The sequence below is a fragment of the Megalops cyprinoides genome, chromosome 10 (assembly GCF_013368585.1).
Source record: "Megalops cyprinoides isolate fMegCyp1 chromosome 10, fMegCyp1.pri, whole genome shotgun sequence".
Lineage (NCBI taxonomy): Eukaryota > Metazoa > Chordata > Actinopteri > Elopiformes > Megalopidae > Megalops > Megalops cyprinoides.
In genome coordinates, this window is record NC_050592.1 from 30,903,989 (window position 1) to 30,929,916 (window position 25,928).

General features: G+C 48.8%; 2 protein-coding genes across 5 annotated transcripts in view; one reads left to right on the forward strand and one right to left on the reverse strand.

Moving 5' to 3' along the window:
- The first annotated feature begins 104 nt into the window (after positions 1-104).
- On the forward strand, positions 105-10,562 carry rnf41l (ring finger protein 41, like). Of its 3 annotated transcripts, none has more exons than XM_036539605.1 (8): positions 105-337; positions 3,820-4,017; positions 4,600-4,891; positions 5,307-5,446; positions 7,028-7,190; positions 8,917-9,037; positions 9,650-9,921; positions 10,262-10,562. In XM_036539605.1, the coding sequence occupies exons 3-7, from the start codon at positions 4,686-4,688 to the stop codon at positions 9,914-9,916; spliced, it is 897 nt and encodes a 298-aa protein (XP_036395498.1). In that variant the 5' UTR covers positions 105-337; positions 3,820-4,017; positions 4,600-4,685; the 3' UTR covers positions 9,917-9,921; positions 10,262-10,562. The 3 variants fall into 3 exon arrangements, with proteins under 3 accessions (XP_036395498.1, XP_036395496.1, XP_036395499.1); XM_036539603.1 differs by having other exon boundaries at positions 4,661-4,891; XM_036539606.1 differs by having other exon boundaries at positions 4,681-4,891.
- A 1,040-nt stretch (positions 10,563-11,602) lies between these two features.
- Positions 11,603-25,928, reverse strand: part of virma (vir like m6A methyltransferase associated) — a 28,705-nt gene continuing 14,379 nt past the window's right edge. Inside the window, exons 13-24 of one of the 2 annotated variants that reach the window (XM_036539266.1) lie at positions 24,663-25,207; positions 23,505-23,740; positions 22,907-23,162; positions 21,051-21,268; positions 18,924-19,056; positions 17,523-17,678; positions 16,622-16,782; positions 16,265-16,361; positions 15,875-16,041; positions 14,810-15,156; positions 14,560-14,706; positions 11,603-11,966 (exon numbers count right to left, since the gene is read on the reverse strand). In XM_036539266.1, the coding sequence (XP_036395159.1) occupies positions 11,746-11,966; positions 14,560-14,706; positions 14,810-15,156; positions 15,875-16,041; positions 16,265-16,361; positions 16,622-16,782; positions 17,523-17,678; positions 18,924-19,056; positions 21,051-21,268; positions 22,907-23,162; positions 23,505-23,740; positions 24,663-25,207 (2,684 nt within the window). In that variant the 3' untranslated portion in view covers positions 11,603-11,745. The remainder of the gene's footprint in view (positions 11,967-14,559; positions 14,707-14,809; positions 15,157-15,874; positions 16,042-16,264; positions 16,362-16,621; positions 16,783-17,522; positions 17,679-18,923; positions 19,057-21,050; positions 21,269-22,906; positions 23,163-23,504; positions 23,741-24,662; positions 25,208-25,928) is intronic. The other variant, XM_036539267.1, reaches the window with a different exon arrangement.

Sequence of the window (25,928 nt, forward strand, 5' to 3'; positions counted from 1 at the left end):
AGGCGCCCTACGCAGCTTTCCATTGGCTACGCTGCGAGAGGATGGGTTTAATCAGGAAATACCTCCCTCTCGCTGTGTACACAAATACTGTGCATATGGCTGCATATAATACAAACCGTGATATGTGACATCCTCCTTTCCTTTACGTATCATTTAAAGAGATGGTGGTGTAATTCACATTACAAATTTAACTGTTTAAACGGGAGTCGAAACAAACCACAATAGGTAGCAGTTTAGCTAGTTAAAACTTCACGACAATTCCCTGACGTTTGCGGCAAGTGGTGATGTGTGGTTGGTAAACAGACAGCGGGTACCGAAATAGTTGGACCGTTAACGGGTGAGTGTGGCGGAGAGCATCAATCACACACGACCAACACTTTCACTTTTTTGTATAAAGTTTGCCAGTCACCGTTTATAACGTATGAGCTAGTTTGCGAACCGAGGCTAGCGATCTTTAAAATATTTGCTAGTTAGTCTAGCTAGTAGTGAGCCCAGTAAGTTAATAGACTGCAGCGAGCTACGTTAGATAGCCTATCTACACTAGTTCGCTAACTGATGTAATACTATTTAATCAGTTGGTCCAATTTCTCATTAAAAGCACATAATACTGATGTCGTTTGTGGACGATAAATAACTTGCTAACATTATCAGCCAGCCACAACTAACGTTAGTGTTTTTTGACATTAGAAGATTTCTTGATCTGTTTATCGCTAGATGCATCTAAAAAACTAAAATTTATCTAACTATGCAATTTTCTATTTAGCACTGTGCGTGCGATCGTAAGTGTTTTCAATGCACAAGCGCCTTGTTAGCCAGCAACATTTCGTGCATTTGTAATGTCTCTCCAATTTACTGGCAGTGTGATGCATATTTCTGTTAAAGCCCTTTTAGTTTGTGCAAATATGTGATGTAACAAGGATGTGATACTTTTGTGTCTTTGTGCACTTTGAATGCAGAGATGATTTAGTATTATAATTTAGTGTTGTTTGTCGATGGACAAATTTAACCATTTAAACATTTTCGGGTTTTCCATGCGTTTGTCATTATAATTGTAATTTAACATAAAAAGACAAAAATTACTGCAAAGTGAAGGTGACGGAGGTTCGGTTGCAGCTCTGATCTCATAGGTTATGGGACTGGGGTGGACCGTGTTCTTTGATTTTTGCCATGTGAAAGCTAAATGTGATGTTGTCAGCGAGCCCATAATCCAATCAAAGACTGAGAGATCGTAAGCTTCCCTTAATCCTGTCACATCCACGGCAGCAGGGATCGTTTAAGATATTCGAACCAGTTGTGTGATTAAAACATCTCATATATAAAAACTGGGAATTTTCTGATATCTCTCGCCAGGCAATACACGTACTACTAAACTGAAAAATGAAGGCCTTTGTACAGTTAAATTTAAGCATTAAAATTACGTTAAAATGTGTGAAGGTCAAATTGTAGAATGCGCACGTGACAGGCACTCGATATCTGTTTTGGCCTATACTTTGTGATTCATGGTATGTGATACGAATTGGTACTCATAGAATAAAATAGATAATTATATAAGCCATAGCATAAACCTCGAGGCTATTCTTTCCAGTGACAAAAATGTCAAGTTGCAATTTTGGTTTGCGCTATGTATTCAATCACGGGGTTTCTTTAGGGTTTAGTATGTTTTTACAACACTGAAAGGGAATCTATAGAATTGATTTTGTTTTGTGAATATTGAAAAATATTGTAACAGTCCGATGTTTGAGATTATTTTTTATTCATAGCTGTAGTTATGTAAGGTGTTCTTTCACCCGTTAAATAACTTTGCCTCTGTAAATACCGCTCTCCTTTTCGTATTCAATGCTGCCTTCAGAGGCACGGCAGATAAGAAAAAAAATGTATTTTGTTTTTGGAAAATAAGCCAATGTCATCCTTTGAGAAAGTCACTAGGTCAGAAGGTCACTCACAGCTACATATTTTCACTGCTCACATCCATCGCAGTGTTCTCACTACGAGATGTGCAGTAAGCCTCTGCCACTTCAAAACGTTTGCTCAGGTCTTTTCATTGAAAAGGTTGCTGCGATACGAGCACAGGAAAGAATGACCTCCGCTTGGTAACATCGGTGGCGCTTGCTCGTTAAAAATCCATTTGTGACATTCACCCGGGAGGGTGTGAAGAGGGGTGTGAGTGTAAATGAAGTGTATAAGGAATGTTTTTATAAAATGACTACGGCAAAATGATTGACTTTATAGTTTGCTGTCACAAGACAAATATCAGAGCGAAAAGTTGGAACCCGTCCAGCTTTGTCGCCTGGTGCCTCGTTGCCAAGTGTAGTCGCCAACGTAAATTTAGGACTTAATTATTGACTTCGGTTTTCAAGTTGATTAAGCTCTTGTTGCGCTTAGCGATCTCATAACGCTGTCCATACATCTAAGAGTTCCTGCGGTTTTGAGTACGGTTCTTGTTGCTAGGCGGTGCCATCTGCTATCCTCTGTCATATGACCATTCTATTTTGAACGTACCTGGCTGGTGTGCTCTTCCCAGAGGGCATTGGCATGCTTGGTTTTCCATGCAAACATGCACATTCTTACTGTGAAAGGTTAGATGGAAAATGGATTATAATTACAGAAAAATCACGATATAGCTGATAATACTGAATAGAAATGTTTTGGGGGGCATGATTAGCTTAATTTTTAATTAGCACAATAGCTCAGTTTACTATTAATAAAACATTATGTATTTCTTTGGTAACGTGAATGCATCTGCCGAAATGTTTACTGATATCTTATTCTTTCAGACACCAAATTAAGTGTAGCAAAGGGCGATGAACTGGCTGTGTTCAGCAGTCACCATGTTTGTGTGTAAAATGGGTCCATATTGCCACAATAAAACACCAAACAACATGGTGGTGGCTGAGCCTGTAGTGTAAAAGGTCTCAGTGGCAGTGGGTTCACAGAGAGCACAGCTGACTGTCAGCAGGCCAGTGAGATCTGAGGGGGATCCCAGTGTACAGACAGTCAGAGGAGGCACCCTGAATCCTGGAATAGATCAGATCTGTAATGGCAGCCTCGTTTTTGTCATAAAAAGACACAGTTAGAGAATTTTCTGTGGAATCTCTTGGGCTCTGTTTTTTCTGTTGGCGGTTTATGGGGATGCGTTTTGGTTGCTCATGTTTAAAGGGCACCAAGAGCTGTTCCATGGAAGGAAAAAAAACAGATAAAAAGAGAAATAGAAAATTTATTATTATTTAAGATCTACATCGAATTGGCAGGTTGAAATTGAGAGTGAACCTCAGGGAAAGTCTATGCAGATGTAGCAGGCATACACTAAAGTAGATTCATAAATACTTGCTAACTTTTATAACTAATTATTATTATTATTATCAGTGGGAAAATAAGAGCCAAGGGAATGACCAGTTCTGTCTCACGGCTTTTTACTGTCTTGGTTCAGTCCATGTTTTGGCCGAAGCCTTCCTCAGGGCAAGGTTTCAGAGAGCCTCAGGGGGTGTGCTTTTTAAAGGCACAGCCACATTCTCACTTCAGCTGTAGCCACAACAATATAAACCTGTCCGAAAATTCAGGCTTCATACCTGCTTAGATCCATCACTCGCAAAGTTGGGGTTGAAGCAGATCTAGGTATAGCTGTCAGCAGCATTGGGGTTGTGTGGGGTTGTTTTCAGCCTCCGTTGGGGTCGTAGTGTGTGGCACGCCTGTGTAACCCACCGGTGAGAGGACCCTGGTGGGGTGGGGGTGGGCTGAGGACGAGGAGGAGGTGGAGGAGGAGGTGCCTTCTTCAGGCTTTCCCCCTGTGAACACTGCCTTATTGTTTGCTCTGTCCAACAGCTGGCTGCTTGAGCCCTAACTTGCCGTCTCTAGGGAAACCCGGCAGCTGATAGGCCCTCTCTCATTGTCTGCCTGCCCACGGCCGCGGTTGGAGGCCACAGAGAAGAAAGGAACTCAGCTGAGAGAGGGGACGGAGGGGACTCCTCACCTGGGGGAAGAGAGAGGAAGAGGAGGGTGGAACTGAGGTGCTTCTCTCAGGTACGTGGCTGTTTTTAATCTGTGTGGCTTGCTTTTGAGAGTTGGTGGTTGATGGTATTGTAGCGCAAGCACACAGTTGTGACCAGGTTTGTGGAATAGCAATGTCTTTAAAACAGGCTTGTTACATCGTGCAACTGAAATGACTCCCCATTTAGTGATATTATAGAATTGTTGAGCATTTTGGTTTGGTTCCACAGTTGAGTGGAACCCACATGTGGTTATGAACAGCTGTTTATAAATGATAATTTGTGTGTGCTTTGAGCAGCATGGCCCAATATAACTGCAGTAGCATTCCATATTTCTGTAACCCTGTTTTTATTAACATGGATAAAATCCTATTAAAGGAACGCAAACAGGAAGTATTGCACTTTACATGCCATCACAGTCTATGTTAGGACCAGATATTCAGCTCCTGCATTCCATCCACCCTCTTTAACTAGGAGGATTTCAGTTGGTGACAGTGTAAATTCAGTGTTGCCATGCTTGCTCTTTAGCTTCAGCAGTGACAGAGACAGTACTTTCAGCGTGAACCACACAGAACTGAATACCTGTTTCATTTATGGAACATCTGTGGTACCATAGAGTACGTACAGTGCCATAGAGGGACATCCTGTGTCTGACTCCTCCCCTCCTGTGCGGCCAGCGTGCGCGGGCTGCCATCAGAGAGGATGGGATATGACATCGAGCGCTTCGTGGGGTACGTAAACGAGGGCCTGCTGTGCTGCGTTTGCCGGGACGTCCTGGAGGACCCCCTGCAGGCGCCTTGCGAGCACGCTTTCTGCAGCACCTGCATCCACGGCTGGCTGGTGCACCACCACAACTGCCCCGAGGACCGGCAGCCTCTGGACGTCGCACACCTCCGACCTCTCTTCAGGTAACTGCACCACCACCAAGATCTGCCCAGTGATCATAATAATGCCAATACTACTGGTACTACCACCATTACTGCTACTAATAATACTAATACTAATCACATTCACATGAACACATGTCCCATATCCAGGCTGACTTACATTTTCACATTACTCATTGATGATCAATGATGGTGTTCCAACATGATGGGAATTGATCTTATGACCTTAAGTCCAGCCCCTTTTCCACACTACAGCCAAAAACATAGGTGTACATGGTTGGTTTTAAACCTCCAACAATATGGCTAACTGCCGAACATGCTAACTGATTCGGCCACAGAGGCTAAGAGGCGTGGTTAGGCTAAGCGCTCTTAGTTGGACCGCAAGCTCAACGGAGCCCCGTTCTGGGCTGACCTGTGGCACGCGTCCCGGCTGCAGGTACATGCGGAACGACCTGAGCCGGCTGCAGATCCGGTGCCGGAACCGAGAGCAGGGCTGTGAGATGGTGTGCTCGCTGGAGTCGGTGGACCGGCACGAGAGGGAGTGCGAGTACGGCCTGGTGGGCTGCACCAACGCAGGTACCCCCTCCGCCGTGCAGCCGCCATGCAAAACCCTGGGAAAGCATCTGGTTGGACCTAAAAGCATTCATAAATACTCCTTGTAATGGCTGTTTATTTGCTGTGTGCGTGGAATCTGCAGTTATCTTTCTCTGGTGTTAATTTTTAAACACTTGCTGAATTTTTTTCCAACAAACTTCGAATTGATAATTTGAATTCTGGCTCAAATTAGATTAACATGGTCAATTGTAAGGTTCCGGCAAATTTTTTCCTTTTTCATAGAAGAGCTGTACAAGGCAGACAGTTCACTATTCCAGTGTTTTTCATTAATAAGTTGCAAAAATTAATCATAACCAGTGCTTTTTTCTACTTAACTATTGTTTTTGTTTGGTCTTGAAATATTTTGTCAAACAGAAAACGTTGAGCTCACAGATTAAGCCCACACATTTTAATCTACACAGGCTTCCTGAAAGTGGCAGGGTAAGAATGTCATGAATGCATTTGAAGGGCTCTTGGTGCATAAGTTTCCCCAGCTGACATCCGCCAGCCCACCTGCACTGTCATTGGCTCAGTCAGAACAAACTAAGCACTGGTGGGCCGGGCTACGCAGGTCATTTTCCTCTTAATTCTTTATGAGCGTCCCTGAAGGGTGGTGCCCAACGGAGCGTGGAGACCCCCCTCGAAGGGGAGCACCTGGCCAATGGGATCAGAGCCGCAGGGGGTCAGTTTGTCTCCCCTCAGTCAAAAAAGTCACGCACCTCACCTGTCTCACTTTCGGAAGATACAACAGGAAACTTATACATTTATTTATTTAAAATTTATTTATTTGCAGTTTATTTGCAGTTGCTTATGGTTTGTTTGCAGTTACGTAATTATAATATGTAATTACTTATTGTCTTGCAATCTTTTTTTGTGTGTGAACTGTTTTTGCCAGGTGGAGTGTACATTTGTTACCTGTGTGGTATGTACACTTCTTGAGTGTTAAGAGTGGACCTGAGTTACCGTTTGCTGTGTGCAGTGTGGTGCTGTGGTTACTGGGATGGAGTCTTCCTTTCAGTGGGGGATATAGGAAACTGATCATCTGTACTGGGTCCCTGCATGGTGTCATTGAACGGGTCTAAGAGCCGTTCCTTGAGCCAGGATCTCGCATGTCAGTGTGTGGGAAATGTAAAAGTCGGCACAGCAGCAGCAGATTAGAAGAGAGAGAGGAATGAGGATATGAGGGGAGATATAAAGGCGTGCCCTTTTTAATGTTCCATTCTGTGTCCCTGCCCAGATTTTATCCCTTTGAATTGCAGTGGAGTGTAATAATGGGTGTGTGTGAGTGGGTTGGTGTCTATTTTGGATAGCATTTAAGGTATGTTCCCCATTCTGTTCCACTTTCCCCCTCTCTCCCTTCTCCTGTCTTTCTTTTCCTCTCTTTCACTTACACTCTCCCCTTCTCTCCCCTCTTTCTTTTCTTCTATTCCTCCCTCCCACTCTCCCCCTCTCTCTTCCCCTTCTCCCGTTTCTTTCTCTTCCTCTGTCTTTCAATTCCCCTCCCACTGTCTCCCTCTCTCTTCCTCTCTCCCTCCCCCCCTCTCAACCCTCCCATCTTCCCAGGTTGTCCCATGCAGGTGGAGAGACGCACCCTGGAGGCCCACCTCTCCGTGTGTGAGTTCCGGAGCAGGGAGTGTCCGAACGGCTGCGGATACACCATCCTCAGCTGCGACGACACCCAGCACAACTGCGTGGCCGAGCTGCGGACAGAGCTGGAGCTGCTGCGGTACGCGGGGCCGCAAAACACTGCGGATAGAGCCTGTCCCTGAGCGCTGATCCTGGACCAGTGCCCACCTCTCACACAAAATGGCTGGAGTTAGGATTAGTGCTCGACGGGCTGATTCCTGATTAGTTTTGAAGGCACAGAAAATAAGGGGATCTGATAAATCCCTCTTCTTTGTGAACCATGCCAGTGTCTATGGGCCTGACACCACACATTACTCAGTGGTTATATTTGATGTCTATGCTTACGATTTGAGGGTCTTTAAATGGCTTCAGCTGCGATTTCTAACAATAGTCTTCAAGGCAGCAAGTGTCAGGTTTTATGAAAGTAGTATGGCAGCTCATGAAGACTCGCAGGTTTGGTACTGATTTCTCACTCGTCTTCCAAACAATGTGTCCCTGGATGTAACTTTGTGTAAGTGGGGTTCAGATCTGTTTTACCCCCGGGGCTTGAAAGTGAAACCACGAATAAGTCGATCATGGATAGCAGGGAGGCCAGGATTTGGGCAAAGCCGAGAGTAGCGTTTCACTCACCTGGGATTAAGCCCGTTTGTGAAGCCCATTTGTGTCTTAGAGTTTTTGGTCTCAAGGAGAACTTCCCAGTCTCTAAGGCCTGGGGCGGGCAATTTTGTTGTCATTCAGAACCATGTTGCTCAGCCTGGCTCCTGGGGGCAGGCTGCGTACCGTGCTTTTGGCTCCAGCTGGTTCTAGTTAATTAGGTTTAATTGAGTTGTCAGTTTAGCACTGATCGGTATTTAACATCCCTTTTTAATGTGCCATACATCCTGTGTGAAAGAAATGTGTTAGAGTGCATTAATGATGTGCTAATAATGGAAGACTCAAGGGGTTTAAAGGGGTTTATTCAACAGGTTTCAACACATGGGGCATCTCTCTGCATGAACCTTAATTACTGGTTCAGTTGTCCTATGCTCTAAAACAACTGAACAGTCCATTAATCTTATTCAGTTAGGTTGAATACTGTTTTTTTTTTTTACTGATTTAAAGGGCAAACATGAAAAATAAACTGAAAAAAGCTTTACTCGTATTTGTCTGTCAGCACAAACACCCTTCCACCCACACGCTTCTTTCACAAAGGACCAGTGGCACACTAATGTCAAACTCCAGTCAGTGTTCAGTTGTCCAAGCACAATCAAACTGAACTAGTTACGCGAAAAACAGCATGTATGCGAAACCCTCAGGACTACTGGTAACAGGAATCCAACTCCCTTGTGAATGTGTCATTTCCAAAAAACATTGTTCATGTGCCCAGGTTCGAATTCTCCTGAACAATGAGAGGATGGAAGAGGTTATCTCACCGGCCACTTCAGAAAGCACCTGTGAATAATGCCTACCTGCTCCTGACATCTGCTCACCGAAACGTGACACCTCGGTGACAGGTGTGCCGAGTGTCATCAGGTGTGGCAGGGCTATGGGAATTTCGTGACTCGATCCCCCCTTCTCGAGCTGGGAAGAGTCACCTTAAATTAATTTTCTCCAAGGGAACATGTCAAAACAGTGTAGTTGGTTAGATGGGAGAATGGATCATGGCGGTGGAAGTGCTGTCATCGGTTCACCCATAGAACAGGATAAGGTAACCTTGCTGGTACCCCACAGGGAGAGAAAACGAGCATTGTGCAGGCCCCCTTTGAGCTCTGCTCCCATCTGAGCGCAGTCCTTGTTTGAGTCCCTTTTGAGTGCTGTCCCTGTTTGAACGCGTCCCTGTATTGTAGGTCGGAGATGATCTGCAAGGTGGAGGAGGTGAGGCACGAGATGGAGTCCAGGCTGGACTCTCAGAGGAGGCACATGGTGCAGAAGGAGAGTCTGCTGAAGAACGAGGTGGAGGAGCTGAAGGTAGGCTGCCACGCCTGCCTGATCCATATCTATACATGCCCAATCTGTATCTATACCTACCACACCCACACCAATAGCTGCTCCATCCATATCTGTATTTGTCAGGCCCATACTTAGACCTGGCAGGCCCACACCTGTACCTGCCTGATCCATACCTGTATCTCCCTGGCTCTTACCTCTGCTGTTAGGGAGGGGGGCGTGTGAGAGACAGTGTAGCAGCAGCGGGTTGAGTTCAGTGTTGAAGATGCTACCCATATTCTCTGAAGCCCAGGTCTCTCATAGCCAGACTTAGACAGACTCCCCAGAGCCCTTGCTCTTACTGCTGCTGCAGCTACTGTGTGTGTGTGTGTGTGTGTGTGTGCTCCTTGCACATTAGTACGGCTTCATGAACCCCATTATGGGTGGTAGCTATCTATGGGTGCAGTCGATGACTGACTTGTATGATCCAATTGAGACAGTCCTTTCCATAACAAGTGGGCATTGATATCACACAATGGCCCTGCCCATTTTAAGGTTCATGACACCTCGCTCACAACTCCAAAAAGAAAAGATCAGAGGGTTTCATGCTGTACGGATCCTGAGGGGGGCGCTGTGTGACTTGTACGTGTGCAGGGCCAGCTGTCACGGGTGATGTCGGACGTGCGCGCCCTGCTGGGGGCGGAGCGTCTTCACAGGCAGGAGCTGGAGCAGGCGGAGCTGGAGAAGAGGGAGCTGCTGGAGCTGCTGAAGAGCCTGCAGAGGGAGGGGCGGAGCCCAGCCGCCGCCCCGGCCACGCCCCCCGCGCGCCCCATCGCCGAGGGGCTGCGCAAGGCCAGCAGCGCCCGCAGCCTCACCCTCGACTGCATCAAGAGGAAGCCCCGCGAGGTCACCGTCATCTGAGCCGGGTATGCCACGCAAGCCCTCCATCACCGAAACATTCACACATCACCAGCAGGGCAGAGGTTCCCGTGTTATATACGCTTAAGTGCCTAAGGATGCAGCCATTTTTATCCATTCAAGTAAAATTAAAAGCAGGACTAAGTAGATCTGTGCTGTACAGCAGCCATGGTTAATGCTGAGCGGATCTGTGTACAGTAGGCTCCTTATTCGCTTTGTATAATTATATATATATATATATATATATATATATTTATTTATGTGTGTGTGTGTGTGTGTGCAGTGGGGTGCAAGTGTGTGATTATTAAGAATGTCTTAATTTCTTTTTTTTTTCCACCGTACTTTAAGATTATCAGTGGAGCACAGAAGACTGGATTCCAAGCACTGGGAGAACTGTGTCCTAAAACTGCCATTTCAACAACCCGCTGCCACTGCCGTTTCAACGCAACCACAAGAAATTGTTCTATATATATATTCCTATTGCTTCAATGACATTCCAGTTCCTCTCAAGTCTTTGTACGTTGAAGTTTTTGAAGTTCCTATCCTTACCATCACAATTGTGATTGGTGTGACTTTGAACAAGAAATTTGCGCACGATTTTGCACGTCAAACGCGTCATGTTGAAATTCAGCTGTCTTGTGATTGGTGTCCAGCCTCTTGTCATATTTACGTGAGTGCATGTGATTTTGTTTGTTTGCTTTTCACATTATTTCCATAGTCCATTAGTTCAGCTTTTATCCTTTGTAGATGAATGAAACATTAGGCTAGTAAAAATGTATACAATAACATTAATCAATTATGCAACTTAACTAACATTAATTACTCTACCTTTATGCAACATATGTACATTAACATAATGTAAAGTACTAACTGTAAAATACCTATCCTGATATTAATTTGTAGATACAAATTATGTTTTATTTGAAGGATCATTTAAATGTAGAGGAGAAAGGTAGCATAATTGCTTCTCATTTCAGCATTCACAGCAGGCTAATATTTACACAGCACAAAGCAGTGCGCATTAAATGAAGTTACTTCAGCACAATCAGACATCTTGGCCGTGACTGTGAGGGTTATAGCAAAGGTCATGAGGATTAGCGCTAACAATCACCCGGAAGTACTTGAGACACAATCAGCGCATTCAAACAATATAGTCCTGTGACGTGGACCGTTCCAGTCCATCAGTGCAGTTCCTTCTGTGTACCATGACTCTGGAGCAGGATGCCAATTCACAGTAACACAGTATGGGAGTCTGCAGAGCTCAGGAAACATTTCTGTCCGTTATAGTTGTTATTTAGTATGTCACATGGATGTTTTGCACTAACAGGTTTTCACTTAGTTTAAACTGAATATATATTTTTGTCTACAGGTATGTGAAATTACTGAACTAGTGTGAGGGTTGTTAACATATCACATTTTCAGGATAATGTTAATTTTGAATAAAGTAACCGAAGAACAATGTTTCTGCTTCTCTGTATACTACCAAGTGTCATAAATTTGAGGATTCCATGATAAATTTTATCCTAAGCAGAATTCCTGATTCCATGAGAACAGCTGCAGTGTGAAAAAGCACCTACAAGAAAAAAGAAGCAGACCTAGTTACATCATTTTTATTGAAATTTCAACACATTTATAAAACAAAAGGAAAACAACACAACAGAAAGCATCATCTGTAAAGTGAAACCGCGGGAGTGAGTCTGAGGCCTCCAGGTCATTGTGATGACATCATCATTGGTCCTTTAGCACCGCGGTTCCTTTGGGGGCAGCCTGAGGGCCGCTGGCGGCAGCGGTCAGTTCACTGTGTCCACAGTCTGTCCGCCAGGCGGGCGGGTCTACCTGGTGAAGGAGCGGACATGCCTCCCGCGGCCGCCGCCGCCTCCCCCGCTCCCCCCGCTGCTGAACTTTCCCCGGGAGCCGCCGCCCCCGGCACCTCCTCCTCCGCCTCCCCCACCGCCGCCGCCGCCTCCCCCTCCACCTCCTCCCCCGCTCATCCAGGACAGGCCCGTCCCTCGTCCGCGCGGCGCCCGGTCCCTCGGAGCCAGCCGGTAGCTACCTGTGAGGAGGGGGCGTACAGGTTAGCAGAGGCGCACAACCCACAGGCCCAACACAATGCCTACCTTACAGAAAGCACACAGCCCAGCACTCACACATGTACACAACCTCTTTACAACAAGCACACAGACCACCTTACGCATGCACACAGCTCCAACAGCTGAATCAGCAACCCTCATATTTAGAAACATCTCCAAATAAATGTACAATGAAGCCTAAAAACTTGTGCCCCAACAGGATTTTGAGTGAACCATGGGAAGAATACTTGCTCAGTCCAGAGTAGCATTCAGGAATCATGTATTCATCAAGCAGAAATATAATAAAGTTCATGCCAAATATTTGTACATTTATTATGATTTTTTTCCCTGTATTTATTCAAATCCCTATGGGGTGTCTTTCGAAACACTCTGTACAGCTATCTCTCAGCGTACAACTTAAAACTCACACAGTATAAGGCCCATGTGTGTAGTACCAGTCATGTCCCATGGGTGGCACTCTTTACTAAATGCACAGACACAGGATCTGATTCCACAGTCATAAATGTACATAAAAGGCCTCTTTACAGAATTGTCATATTTACCATTTGGATAGCTATCTGTGAGAAGTGCATTAACCTCACAATGCACAAATTAGTATCTTTCCCAGTCACTCAATAGTATTCCTCTTCCCCATATAGCCAACAACTTCTGGTCACACAAGACGGCAGAAACAATGACATCAGGTAAAGCAAACACGTTGACTGTTTGGAAGCTGTGTGTGTAGTTGTAAGGAGCAGGACTCACAACCCAAAGGTTGCTGGGCTGATCCCCACCCCTGGTGGGGCGTTGCTATTGTACCCTTGAACAGGCGTTTAGCCCAGATTGCTTCAGCAAATATCCACCAGTGTGACATTTGTGCTGTGGAAGTTGCTAAGCAAATAAACACTGTAAATGCAGTCGACGTGACCCGTTTAAGGGCAGTCAGCGCCTCGCCAACTACGGGGGACGTGAAGGTCAGGGCTCCGATTGGCTGACGGCGCGCAAGCTGCCCTCCTCTTGGCCGGGCCCTGTTTTCTGCCAAAATCCAAGGCTGCTCTGGTTTTTCCGGTTTCGGAGGCTTCTCTCTGCAAACACCTGAATGGCCCCGGGGCGCTCCGTGAGCTCGCCCAGAACAAAAGCAGCTCCCGAGATGAGCTTGGCTCGGGCAGGAAGGCTGCGCCCCGAACGCCGCGCAACAAAAGGCTGAAAAATGTCATGTGAAAAGTATTGTGGGAAAAAAAAGAAGAGCGAGGACAACGCCTCGGATTTTTCCACTGCGGTGGAGTGAAGGTGGGAAACGCCTTGCTTCAGATAAACGCTCGTCTCTCTGCTGAGAGGACCACTGATACCCCACATGAACACTAAGCACAGATCCCCCTCCCATTTAAAGCTTTCAGGGAAGAAATTCCCCCTGCAACTAATTCTACACAAAACTCTTCATCTGAGAGATAATTTAATGAATAATTTATGACTGCTGTATGTTAACCCCCATCTACATCTTCTGAAGTCTTCAAACTTCAGTTCATCTCTTTGCTAAATTATCGCTTTACCATCATACCATTAACCCTACGATCCAACCCATGTAAAATCATTTAGGAGATCTAGCCTTTTGTCAGCATTCCCCTTGTGAGAATAAGCAGATGCTTCAGAGAGCCTTTTACCACACAATAATCATTATCAAATATTTCCTCCTCAGGGACTACAACCCTAACAATGTCACCATGCCAAGCAGGAAGACAGCACAGGCATTCAGCACTTGTTCTCCCTCCAATCATGTGACAGCAGCACAAACTGCAGGCCCACATGATTGATCTACTTATCCGAGTATGGCGGGGTGAGTCACCGGTGAGGTGTTCTCTATAAGGTAATGGGACTGCCTCCGAGTTGCACCTGCCTGTACGTCTTTCGCCCTCCCTGGGGAGACACCGGGTGGGCGGAGCTACAAGCGTAGCACAGTGAGAAAGGGCCTGTACTGTGAATGCTGCTCTCTACCACTACCACTGCCAAGGGCTCCTCACTTCAATTTTCTCTGTTGTAACTGCTTTACCGTTATTGATCTTAGTAGCACATGTGTCTTACTGGCATCTTTTTGTTTTGCGTGGCATACTAGTTCATTGCTGCTGTGATACAAGTTAAGCGTCTTTGGGTATCAGAAAAGCACTATAAAAACAAAATATTAATCTATTATTATTATTGTTGTTGTTGTTTTTCAATGAGCAGCGTGCCTTTCCATATCATCTAAGTTACTTTCGTGTTTGTGATTCCTAAATACACCCTGTTGGTAAAAATAGGAATTGCTGATGCTGCTCAACTCAAAAAAGAAAGTGAAACATTTTCACAACAGTGTTCAGGAGATGAGACGCTGAACACAAGCAAACAATTAATAAACCCATACTGCACACAAAATCCAGTGATGTTTTATACTTGATACTGGGCAGCAGTATTATACAAATAAGAATGGTTCACTGGTTTATAGGAAGATACTGTTTATTTTGATGGTGGAGTCAGAGATGACACGCTGAGATTGACAGGTAAGGGTGACTCAGGACAGAGCATGCACATGAAGCTGGACTGTACCTGCAGGGAGCTGTCTGGAGGGCAGCGGGCCTCGGGCGAAGTTGCTCTGTCCGCCCCTCGCCTCGCTGTACGTCCCCCGGTGCGTGACGGGCGTCACCTGGGCGCTCCATCCTGACCCGCGGCCGCCCTCTCGCCGGTTATAGTTCCCTAAAAGACGAGCAGGGACAGCCAGTCGGAGACAGTCAGGCACAGCAACGGCAGCGGATGACAAACAGTTACAGGGGGGCGGGGTTTAGCGTAGGCGACGCACCGGAGAGGATGACGCCCTTGGGCGCGGGCGGGGTGAAGAAGCGCGTCTGGCTGTGGAAGGTGCCGCGCCCGCCGCGGTTGCCCGTGAAGAGGCCCCGCGTGGGCACCTTGGGGGAGCCCTTGGGCACGCGCTTGGCCTGCAGCAGGCCCACGGGCGGCCCGATGTCCTTGAACTCGGCCGCCACGAAGTCATCCACGTGCATGGAGGGCGGCCGGCTGGTGTTCTGCTTGCGCTGGCGGAAGATGTCGTGCGGGCGGCTCAGCTGGCCGAACACGCCCCGCCCGCGGCCCCGGGGGAGGGCCATGACGTGCGCCCGCTTGGCCGGCTCCACGTACTCCGACTTCCCACTGCGAGGGAGAGAGGCGACAGAATGCAGCTTTTACACCTGACCAACATTTCAAGATCTGTCCTGTGGGCCTTCACCTGTCCCCCAAAACTCTTTAATTGTTTAAATGTGTGTTAAGGATCTTTGCCTTTCCACTATTTGAGCTCACTGCTACCAGTTGCATTCCAAACAGGTTCATTTAATTGTCTGGTATTGTAATTGTCATTGTCTCGTCCGTTTAAATGTAGCAGACTTGCCATTGGTTAACAAGCCGCACCTGATATTTGATGAAGTATAAAACACAGATATGTGGCTAGAGAGACTTGAGGTGGTTTAGCTGTGTTCAGGCTGGTTATTTTTGTTCGTCAGTTTTTTAAAATAAAATAATTTGTTTTTGTAACTTTTGCACCTCTGTTTATTTTTTATGGCAAGAAGCATTTGGCCAGCTTCTCTGAAGTCGGTACTGACAGATACGGTGGGTAATATTAGAGGAAAAAACAAGCACACGTCAAAATTTTCCCCTTGCTTCAGCCACATGCACACCGTGATACCACGCACGCTCCTATTCTCTTATGCCACTTTGATCTCCAGAGCCTGTCTGGCAGCATTACAAGCAGAGACAGATAATTAGAGTGTGCGCATTAATAACAATGCCAGTGGACACCCACACAATTGGGAGCTGAACCACAGCAACAAAAGGCAGGGTTTACCGAGGGATCCGCGCTGTGAACGGGACGCACCTGGAGGTGATGAAGGTCTCGTGCTTGTGTTTGCCCAGCTTGAAGCCCTTGGGGGCCTTGGTGTGGCCGGGCGAGGACGGCTCTGTCAGGAAGGAGCGCTCCAGCTCCGCCTTCAGGTCCAGGTCTGGGCAGCACTCCTCCGCCAGGCCCACCAGGTCCACCTTCACCTGAGAGAGGGGGACACACCTGTCTGGATGCTGGACCCTAGCATCAATGCCCGAAATCATGCACGCACATGCGCGCACACACACGCGCACACACACGCACGCACGCACACACACACGCACACACACACACACACACACACACACACACACACACACACACACACACACACACACACACACACGTGTGCAGTGCAGCGCTCGCCGGCTGCTAGCTTCAGCTCACCATGTCCAGCTCGGTGTCGATGTCCTCAGACTGGAAAGGGGAGAACCACAGGGCCTTGAGCTGGTCGTCGAACACGTCAGAGAGGACGTAGACGGTCCTGGGGAGAAAACGAGAGGATTTCAGTCCAGCCTCTCCCCCTACTTCCTCAGCACATGGGGGCTGCGGATTGGTCAGGACCGCACCACAGCTGCATGCATCTCTCTGAGGTCAGGGGTGCTCCACGGAATGGAATTGTGAAATAAATGCGGAGATGCACCCAAAAAATGTGACACAAAGTTTTGTTGGTTCAGACATGAAAACGCAAACAGACTCTGTGTGTGAGGTCCTTCAGGCCGGTATGCGAGCGGCGGGAGGTACCTGTGGTTGAACTGGGCCTGCAGGCTGTCGGGGGCGGGCAGTGTGGGCTCTGTCTCCTGCTCCTGGACTGAGGGCGTGTCCGCTGCACTCTCCAGCATCTGCCTGAGCCCCACCACGTTCTCCAACAGCGTCTCCAAAGAGTCATCCTCCTTGCAGTACTCCTGTGCAGCACACATTACAGTACATTACACCTGGAGTACTTCTGTTATCACACACACATACAGACACACCCACACATTACAGTACATTACACCTGGAGTACTTCTGTTATCACACACACATACAGACACACCCACACATTGCAGTACATTACACCCAGAGAACTTCTGTTATCACACACACATACAGACACACCCACACATTGCAGTACATTACACCCAGAGAACTTCTGTTATCACACACACATATATATTACATTACATCTGAAGTACTTGCGTTATCTCTCTCTCACACACACACACACACACACACACACACACACACACACTAACAGTACATTACAATTCATAGCCAGAGCGCTTCTGCTTTTATCCATTGATAAAGCTGGATGTTTACTGAGGTATTTTAGGACGAGGCCTGAGAGAGGAGTGTCATATATCACTGCACAATGTGCATATCCACACCGCTGCAGCAAGATATGAATCTCATTCAGATGCATACACAGCCATACAAATATGCTGTCATATGAAGGGTGCAAGTTTAAATCCTGGGCGGGGCACTGTTGTTGTGAGCTAAAGTGGATAACACGTAAGCCTGGCGCTACTGGATAAGCGTATAAACAAACGGTGTAACGTGGCGTCGCCCCAGAGGAGAGACGCGCTAGGAGCCCCCCGTTTCGGCGTTGTTTCGCGCGGAGAGGGGTGTGCGCAGGGCGGTGTGAGGGAGCGGAAGCGATGTTTACCGTGATCTGCTTCTCCAGCTCCGGCAGCGGGTGCTCCTGGGAGTCGGGCTTCCACTGCAGCAGCTGCTTCATGTCTGCGGCGCTGAGGGCGAGCGAGCGAGGGGGCGCGCTGCAGTCCACCTCCATGGAGCCGGGGCCCTCGTCGCCGCAGCAACCCTGCGGCACGCACACGCACAGCTGATGGCACACATACACAGCCCTCGCATACAAACACAGAGAGAGCTGCTAATATACATACACAGCTCTCTCTCATACACTAGGCTGCTGATACACATATACAGCTCTAAACTTGCTGAAGTTGCTAATATACATATATAGCTAACACACACAGTGCAGAGTGCTACTAATACACACACAGCTCACAAACAGGACATACCACTGCTAATACACATATATGCTTTCTCTCTCTCTCTCTCTCCCTCTCATACACACACACACACACACACACACACACACACACAAACACAATGTGCACCTGCTGTTGCAGCTGCCACATACACACAACACACAACTGCTAGGCCTAATACACACATACTGCTCTCACACACAGCTCTCATACACCTGCTACAGACAGGCACAGAGGAGAGCTGTTAATGTACTTACAGATCTCTATGCCACCCACAGGCACACACCCTCTGCACACAACATACACACACACACACACACAGAAACACACAGTGCGGTTCAATCACAGGAGATAAGCCTGTTCATTTCCAGTCGGCCAAATCGCTAATGCTCTGGCCTCTTATCTCCAGAGATCCCCGCAGTCCAAACATACAAACACAAGGGTCAGCAGAGACGCCGCCACAACAAACACAGGGGCCGATGGGGAGGGGCCGATGGGGAGGGGCCGATGGGGAGGGGCCGATGGGGAGGGGCCGATGGGGAGGGGCGGGGGGGGACACAGGAAGTGAGAAAAAGGACAGGATTCTACAGAGCAGCAGAGCCTTCTGCCAGGTACAGCTGCGCGTTCTCTCCAGCTGACCTACTGTCTCAAAGGAGAGTCAAGCCTGCAGAGCTGTCAATCACAGCACAGAAGCTGTTGTGACATCAAAATGCACCAAATGCACTATGGGAACAGGAACTCTGGCACAGGGTGCTACTGGCACTTTTGCTTAGTCTATGCAATTGATGTGAACACTGAACAACATATCGATAATTCAGATTAGTTCTAACAGCCAAGGAGCCTCTCAGGCAAGAAAATAAACCTCCGTGTCTCGAAAATCCCACTGGTTGTGCTTAGGTGATTTGCTTTGGTTGTTTGGTACATTTTGTGACTGCTGTTTGAGATGGCGGAAGTGGGGAAAGTGTACGGGATATTCCGGCTCATTCTCGGGGTGCCTGACAGCGTTACCCCCCTGTGACCGGGCTGTGTGTGTGTCGTCGAGTTCAGGGCGTTACCAGGGAGTCCGTGTTGAGGATCTGCCGCAGGAAGTCCAGCAGCGCGGACACCAGCTCGGCCGACTCCTTGTTGAAGGCGAAGATGACCCTCTTGAGCAGGGCGCACACCGCCGTCCCGTGCTTCTTCAGGGCACTGGCGGGGGAAAGGGAAAGAGGACAGCAGAGGTCAGGCACACAGCACTCCTGCTCCATCATTTATTTCAGTGTCCATGTCTCCCCTGAAAATGGTGCTGATTTCAGGCAAAGCTGAGCATTCCCTGTAAGCCAAACACTTTCAAACAAAGCCAGCTGAGCTCTGAAAACAATGCAGATCAAAGACAAATCCAAGCATTTTCCAAAAGCCGCACACGTTACAGACAATGTGGGGGTATGTCTGACAAACCAAACTGGTTTCAGAGAAAGCCAAACAATCTCAGAAATCCAAATGCATTTCAGACAAAGCCCAGGTATCTCTGAAAACCATACAGTCTTCAGACAAAGACAAACGATTTCCGATAACAATGGAGACCCCAGACATGGCCAAGCGATCTCTGCAAACAACCCATATATTCCAGACAAAGCCGAGGGCGTTCATGGCGTAACAACTGATGAGACGGCGCTGGGGGGAGGGGGGCGAAGCGTCAGCGAATGACAGCGTTTGACAGAGGATTTACGGCCTCATTAAGTGCGCCGTGACCAGGGGCCAAACGCAGTCCGCGGCAGCCTGCCTCTCGCAGCAGCCTGGCTGCAGCTCAGCTCTGAGCTCTCACAGCCGCGGGGCTCGGAGGGAGAGCGTCAGGGGTACAGCACTGTCTCTGCAAACACAGGTGGGTCTGCTTAAAGGGGGAGGGTGGCAACTCAGCTTTATTTCATATGAAAGACAGAAGGAAGGTCCCACAGCACTGCTTCACAGAGTACCCTGTTTGTAGTGACTGTATGTGGCAGTCCTGAAGCATTAGAGCCAATAGGGTGGTGACTGTTTGAAGCAGAGCTGTAGGAGCTTCCTTCTCTTAATTCTGATGTTTCCCTTTTCTCTATAATTTCACTATAAACTGTAATTTAAAACAAGTCATTCAAAAAGACAAAGCTAACAAACTATCAGCTGCAACAAGTATTTTCACAGGCACTTTTGTGTGCACCTGACTCTATGCCAAAATCCTGAAGCACAGAAAGACTTGACACTTTTCCCTGGGGACAGGCAGGTCAGCGTTTCTCATTCCGCTGTGGCGGAAGGTGCGGCTCGAGTGTGCACACGGTCCTCTGAGCTGCTCGACGGTGGCAGTCGAGCCGCGCTGCAGTAACCTCCAGCGAGGGCGTTCCCGGCTGCGAACGCCACAGAGGAAAGGCCTCATGGGTGAAAGGAGTTCCCCCGAGCTGCCAATCACCGCGACCGCATCGGCCTGCTGTCACGGGGGAACCAGTGCAGCCCTGCCACTGCAGAGACACGCCACAGGAGCACACGCAGTCCCGATCAGCTCCGCTAGCAGGGGCGCAAACCTCTGGGTCAACAACAACACGATACTGATACCAACGCTGCTATATTGGAATCTATCCAAGAATTCACTCAGATATGATGCGATACAACTCACTGTGATACATTTCAATATAATATTATTTAACATAACCTTTAACCTATGCTTTAAATCTAAGCCATTGACACTCAATGTTCAAAGATGGCTAGGATCATCACAAGGTGCCTAGTTTCATCCCAATTGCTGCATTAATATGAATGAAAATGAATGAATAGAAAGTCAATGGTGTGCGTCCATGCTTTTTTGTCAACGCATTCATATGAACTGTTATATGTCTATGTGTTACCCATCCCTTATACAGAATTAAAAAAATAAAGGCCGCTGATTTCAATTCTTTGAAGTTATAATGTATTTTTTTTTCTCCCAACAATGCAGACATGAGAGACTCCATTCTCTCACAGAAATGCAGTCTGGTTACAACTGAACAATTTAAATGGGTGTAGCTGTGTGGACATGAACAAGTTTGTAGTGATGTGTGGGGTACAGCATTTAACCCCCCCCCCCCAAGACAAATACAGACACTCTTTGAGGATCCAGTTACATGTCTGGCAAGCAGATGCAGGGCGGCTTAGAGGTTGAGGGTCAGGGGTCGGAGGTCAGACAGGCAGGGGCGTACCTCTTGAGGTGGAAGAAGCCGTACTCGTGCTCGGTGAGAAACATCATGGTGCGGATGCAGGTGAGCACCAGGGCGGCGCTGCTGTCCGGGTTTCCCAGCACCTCCAGCATGGCGTCGCACACCGCCGACAGCATCTCCCGCGACGGCAGGGCGTTGGCCAGCTGCTCCGCCTCCGACAGGGGCGTGTCCGAGTTGGAGCTCACCATCAGGGCTATGTCCTGGGACACGGGGCAGGGGGGTCACGTTAGATTAGAAGGCAGCGTTTCAGCCGAGCGCTCCTGCCATTCCCAACTGGTCAGCAAAGAGCAATACTTTCAGCACAGCATCATTTGGAATAATTAATCCAGGAACAATGGAACCAACCATCCCTACGGGCTTTTGCCAAGCCTGCGCGAATCTGAACTGGGAAAACTTGCACCATAGCTGTAGTTCATTCTAAAAATCAGATTACACCCCCAGCTCTGCGGCAACGGGATATTTTCAGTTTCTAACCCTGTGATCGTGTTTTCTTAAACTGCCGGGCACACCCATCGGGCCCGCACCCTGGAGAGGGGTGAAACAAAACAAAGGGAAACCATGGATGGAAGAATGTGGAACCAGCTTTTCCTGCCCTGCCGAATAGCTGCGACAGGGGCGGCCGGGCCTGTGCTGGAACTCAGGGTACGGGGACGAAGATGAACGATGGAGGCGGGCTCTGCCCCCCGGCAAAACCCCACGCCCCCCTCCCCGCTGCGCCGCGTGGGGTCCCCCTCCCCCTTCAGGGGCCTCGCAGCTCTGCTGGCACAGGTTAACATTCAGTACAGATACGCTCTCTGAAGGGCTTAAAGAGAAACCGGTGCCGCACCCTGTCAATCAATCACAGTGTTCAGGCAGAGAAAAGCACAGCCAATTACACCCAGGTAAAAACACACCGACATACAATTGCTTCACAGGACGGACTGGTCTTCCCTTGTCAGATTTCTGGTTTGTGACAGCATGAGAAAATACAGTTGGTAAACGAGCGTGTCAAAACCGTTCTGACTTCTGACACAATGAATGCAAAGCCCGCTCCCTCAGTTTAACTCAATGTGTTCACCTGCTTCCTATGGTGGTACGATACCCCAGCAAAGTGCTGTGATGCTGGGCATGGTAATTGCCCTCAATCTCTCAAAAGGCTTGAAGCAGTCAGGAATCTGAATCACGATAAATCAGCTCAGATTCCTCCTAGATTAAAAGGCCGTGGGGTTTAAAAGCAATGGAACGAGGCAGAGAGCGATCGGCTGTGAAAAGTGTGACAGAGATGAATGTAGCCGAGCAGTGATCGACCATCGAATCCAACCCGATCTTCCCTGGTCTGAATATCCTTTTTAATGCAGCAATGTTATAAAAGGACATTTTGCTGGGCCAAAAACAGAGTACTCAGAGGGTCGTCGTTTCAAATCAAGCGTAAAGCACACTCTGCACTAAATTGTTCAGATATGTTTGGGCATGCTTAGTGTGTCTGTCACAGTGTCATTTAAGGAAAGGAAATGGTCCACAGCTAAATTAGAATTGCATAATCTGCAATTAACGTGACTGATTCATCACTGCAGACACCAGCACGTTATTACTGCCAATTTAATAAGCACAGTGCACATAGTGTTTTTAGTGAATGTCAACCCTAGCAAAATCAAATTTCTTCTCCATGCATATGACCAGTTGCGTGAGCGGCTCCCCCAGAGTAACTGCAGTACCTTATTTTACCAGTAGATGGCGAGGGGGCCTTACTAAGAGGATTCAACGGAATGTCACCTGTACTTGCTCTTGTTTTGAGACAGTATGCTCCCTCTCCCAGATCATGGGGTACGATGGGCGACGTGCGGCCAGCGCGGGGTTACCTGGTCACACAGGGACTGGAAGAAGGAGGCCACCAGCTCCGCGCAGTGCTGCTGGTGCAGGTTTCCGTCCGTGGAGGGCGCCAGCAGGGACACCAGGCAGGGGAAGAGCTCGGCCAGCTTCTCGTCGCCGCGGCTGGCCCCGCTCAGCAGGTGCAGTGCTGACACCTTGCAGGCCCGGTGCGAGGCCAGGGAGTCGAGCAGCGCCAGGAGCCGCGCCGTCTGCGCCGTGCAGACCTTCTCCTTCCCCTCCGCTGACCTGCAGGGGGCGAGCACACACAGAGCGGGGGGTGGGGTTCAGAGGGAACTGCCAGCAGCACTGACATCACGAGACTCCCCATACCCCCTCTCACTGGGGAATCTGACAGTGATTCGCAAAATGCACCTCACTGAGTAACTCAAATCACTGCGTTGGATATGCTCACCTACTCTGGGCATTAGCAGAATCTTGAGAGAGAGCAGACAGTGTGTTTTTTGCATTTCCCTGTGCATGCATGCTAGTCTGTGAGAGTCCGAGTGTGTGTGCATGCAAGTGCGTGTGCTGGTATATGAGTGTAAGTGTCAGTAAGAGTACGTGCGTGTGTGTGTGGGAGCCCCTTACGGCTGCAGGTCCTCCAGCAGCAGCTCCAGCAGGGTCCTCATGATGAGCAGGGCGGTGGGCGAGGCCAGGTCGCTGAGCTGCACGCAGACCCGCCGCAGCATGGCCAGCAGCGGCTGGCAGCTGGTGCCGCACACCGAGCGCAGGATCTCCTGCAGCGCCCGTGCCTGCCCGTGCAGGTGCATGCCCCACAGCTTCCGCGTGTTCAGGGCCACCGCCGCGTCCTGCGCCGCGACCGCCTGGGAGGGAGGGAGGGAGGGAGGGAGGCCAGACGTCAGCACAGCTACACACACAGCGGCGTCCGCTGCATCTACAGAGCGACATCCACCTCACTTACAGATCAACACCCCCTACATCTATAGAGCACAGCTATAGACACACATCGACTACATTTACAGAGAAACACCCGCTACATCTACAGAGCACAGCAACACACACAGCAGCGCCCACTACATCTACACAGCGACATCCACCTCACTTACAGATCAACACCCACTACATCTATAGAGCACAGCTATGGACACACATCGACTACATTTACAGAGAAACACCCGCTACATCTACAGAGCACAGCAACACACACAGCAGCGCCCACTACATCTACACAGCGACATCCACCTCACTTACAGATCAACACCCACTACATCTATAGAGCACAGCTATGGACACACACATCGCCATCCGCTACATTTACAGAGAAACGCTCACTACATCTACGACACCATCCACAGGACATTTAAGCTACGTATCCACCAACATCCACTCTATTTACATAACAGACACTGCATTTATTCAGCATCATCCACTACATTAAGAGAGAACTACCACAAAAACACAGCGCCCTCAATCGTGTTCACACAACAAGACCACAAATCCTTTTCCACTCCAGTAAATCTGGACAATGACAGAACACCCTGAAAGCTGCAAAGATGCACATGACAATTCAAATCTATGTTCAACAGCCAGAGACATACTTGGGGTTTTGGCAAATCCTACAAGAACATTAACTCTTTAAGTGTCATTAACGAGTCCAGACACCTCGGTTGGCTCTCGTCTTCAGGGCCCTCCCTAATCGCTCGCTACACCGTGCGGAGCTGAGAGAAACCCCAGATCTCCGTAGGCGATCCCGCCCGGGTGGGGGGGGGGGGGGGGGGGGCGTACCTGAGTGGTCTGCAGGGGCAGGGGCAGGGGCAGGAGCTCGGAGAGCAGCGCCATCCCGGAGAAGAAGCCCTCGGGCGCCTTGAGCACGGACGACAGCACCTCCTTCAGCATGAGCGACCAGGTGTTGTTGGCCAGCGTCTCCTCGGTGTCGGTGGCCTGCTCGCTGACGCCCTGCGTGAAGGTGAGCAGGATGTCCACGATGTCGTTCTGCACGCGCTGCTCGTCGGGGTCCAGGCGGCCCGTGGCCGGCGTGGAGCAGACGATCATGTGCAGCGCCACCAGCGCCGAGGGCACGCGCGTGTCCTTGAACTCGAAGGCGCCGCCCCGCAGCAGCTCCGTCAGCATGCACTTGAGCAGCCGCAGCGTGCAGCCGGCCGCCGACAGCACCATGACGCGCTGCAGCGTGGGGCCCGTGCTGCCGTGCAGACGCCAGGGCTGCAGCAGCAGCGCCGTCAGCTTCTGCAGCACCTTCACGAACGTGTCCATGCCCTCGGCCGAGAAGAGCTGGATCACCGCCAGGTTCCACTTCAGGTCCTTCTGCTGGCCTGCGGGGGGGCCGGGGGGCACACAGGAGTTCCATTCCTCATTCAGACATACGAGCCTCACTCATTTTCTCCGAGTTCGGATTCATTATATGCAGAGCTCGTATTCAACGGTCACAGCGCACACAGAGATTCGTCTGAGAGTAGTTAGTCAGTGTAAACACCACAGAGTTCAGATTCATCCGTCACACAGAGAGTACTCAGTCATTGTTCACACCATAGAGTTCAGATTTATCACTGACACAAGTTCAGATTCAACCACACAGAGTTCAGATTCCTCTTTCACGCACAGAGTGGTTAATCATCATCCACACACAGAATTCAGATTCACCACTCGCACACAGCTTCCAGATTCATCACCCATACATTTCAGCTTCCTCGTTCACATAGAGATCAGATACCTCATTCACACTTAGTCAAGTGCTTAGTCATCATTAACACAGACCTCATGCCTGCCATCTACACCCAGAACTCATATCCTGTCACACAGAAATCACAATCATTTGGCTAAGTGATAACTCACATTTCCATCTAACATTAAAGAACCACACTAGCTAGTGGGAGCTACAATCCTGAAAAATAGGTCTTTCTTGCAGCACAACCAGTTGAAAGGGAAGAAAAATGTGTAAATTGTGCCTACTCAATGCAGTTCAGTGCTCAGAGCAGGCTGTGCTGACGGCAGATATGCCACCGTACACATTCTGACAGCATTGCTCTTCAGTCA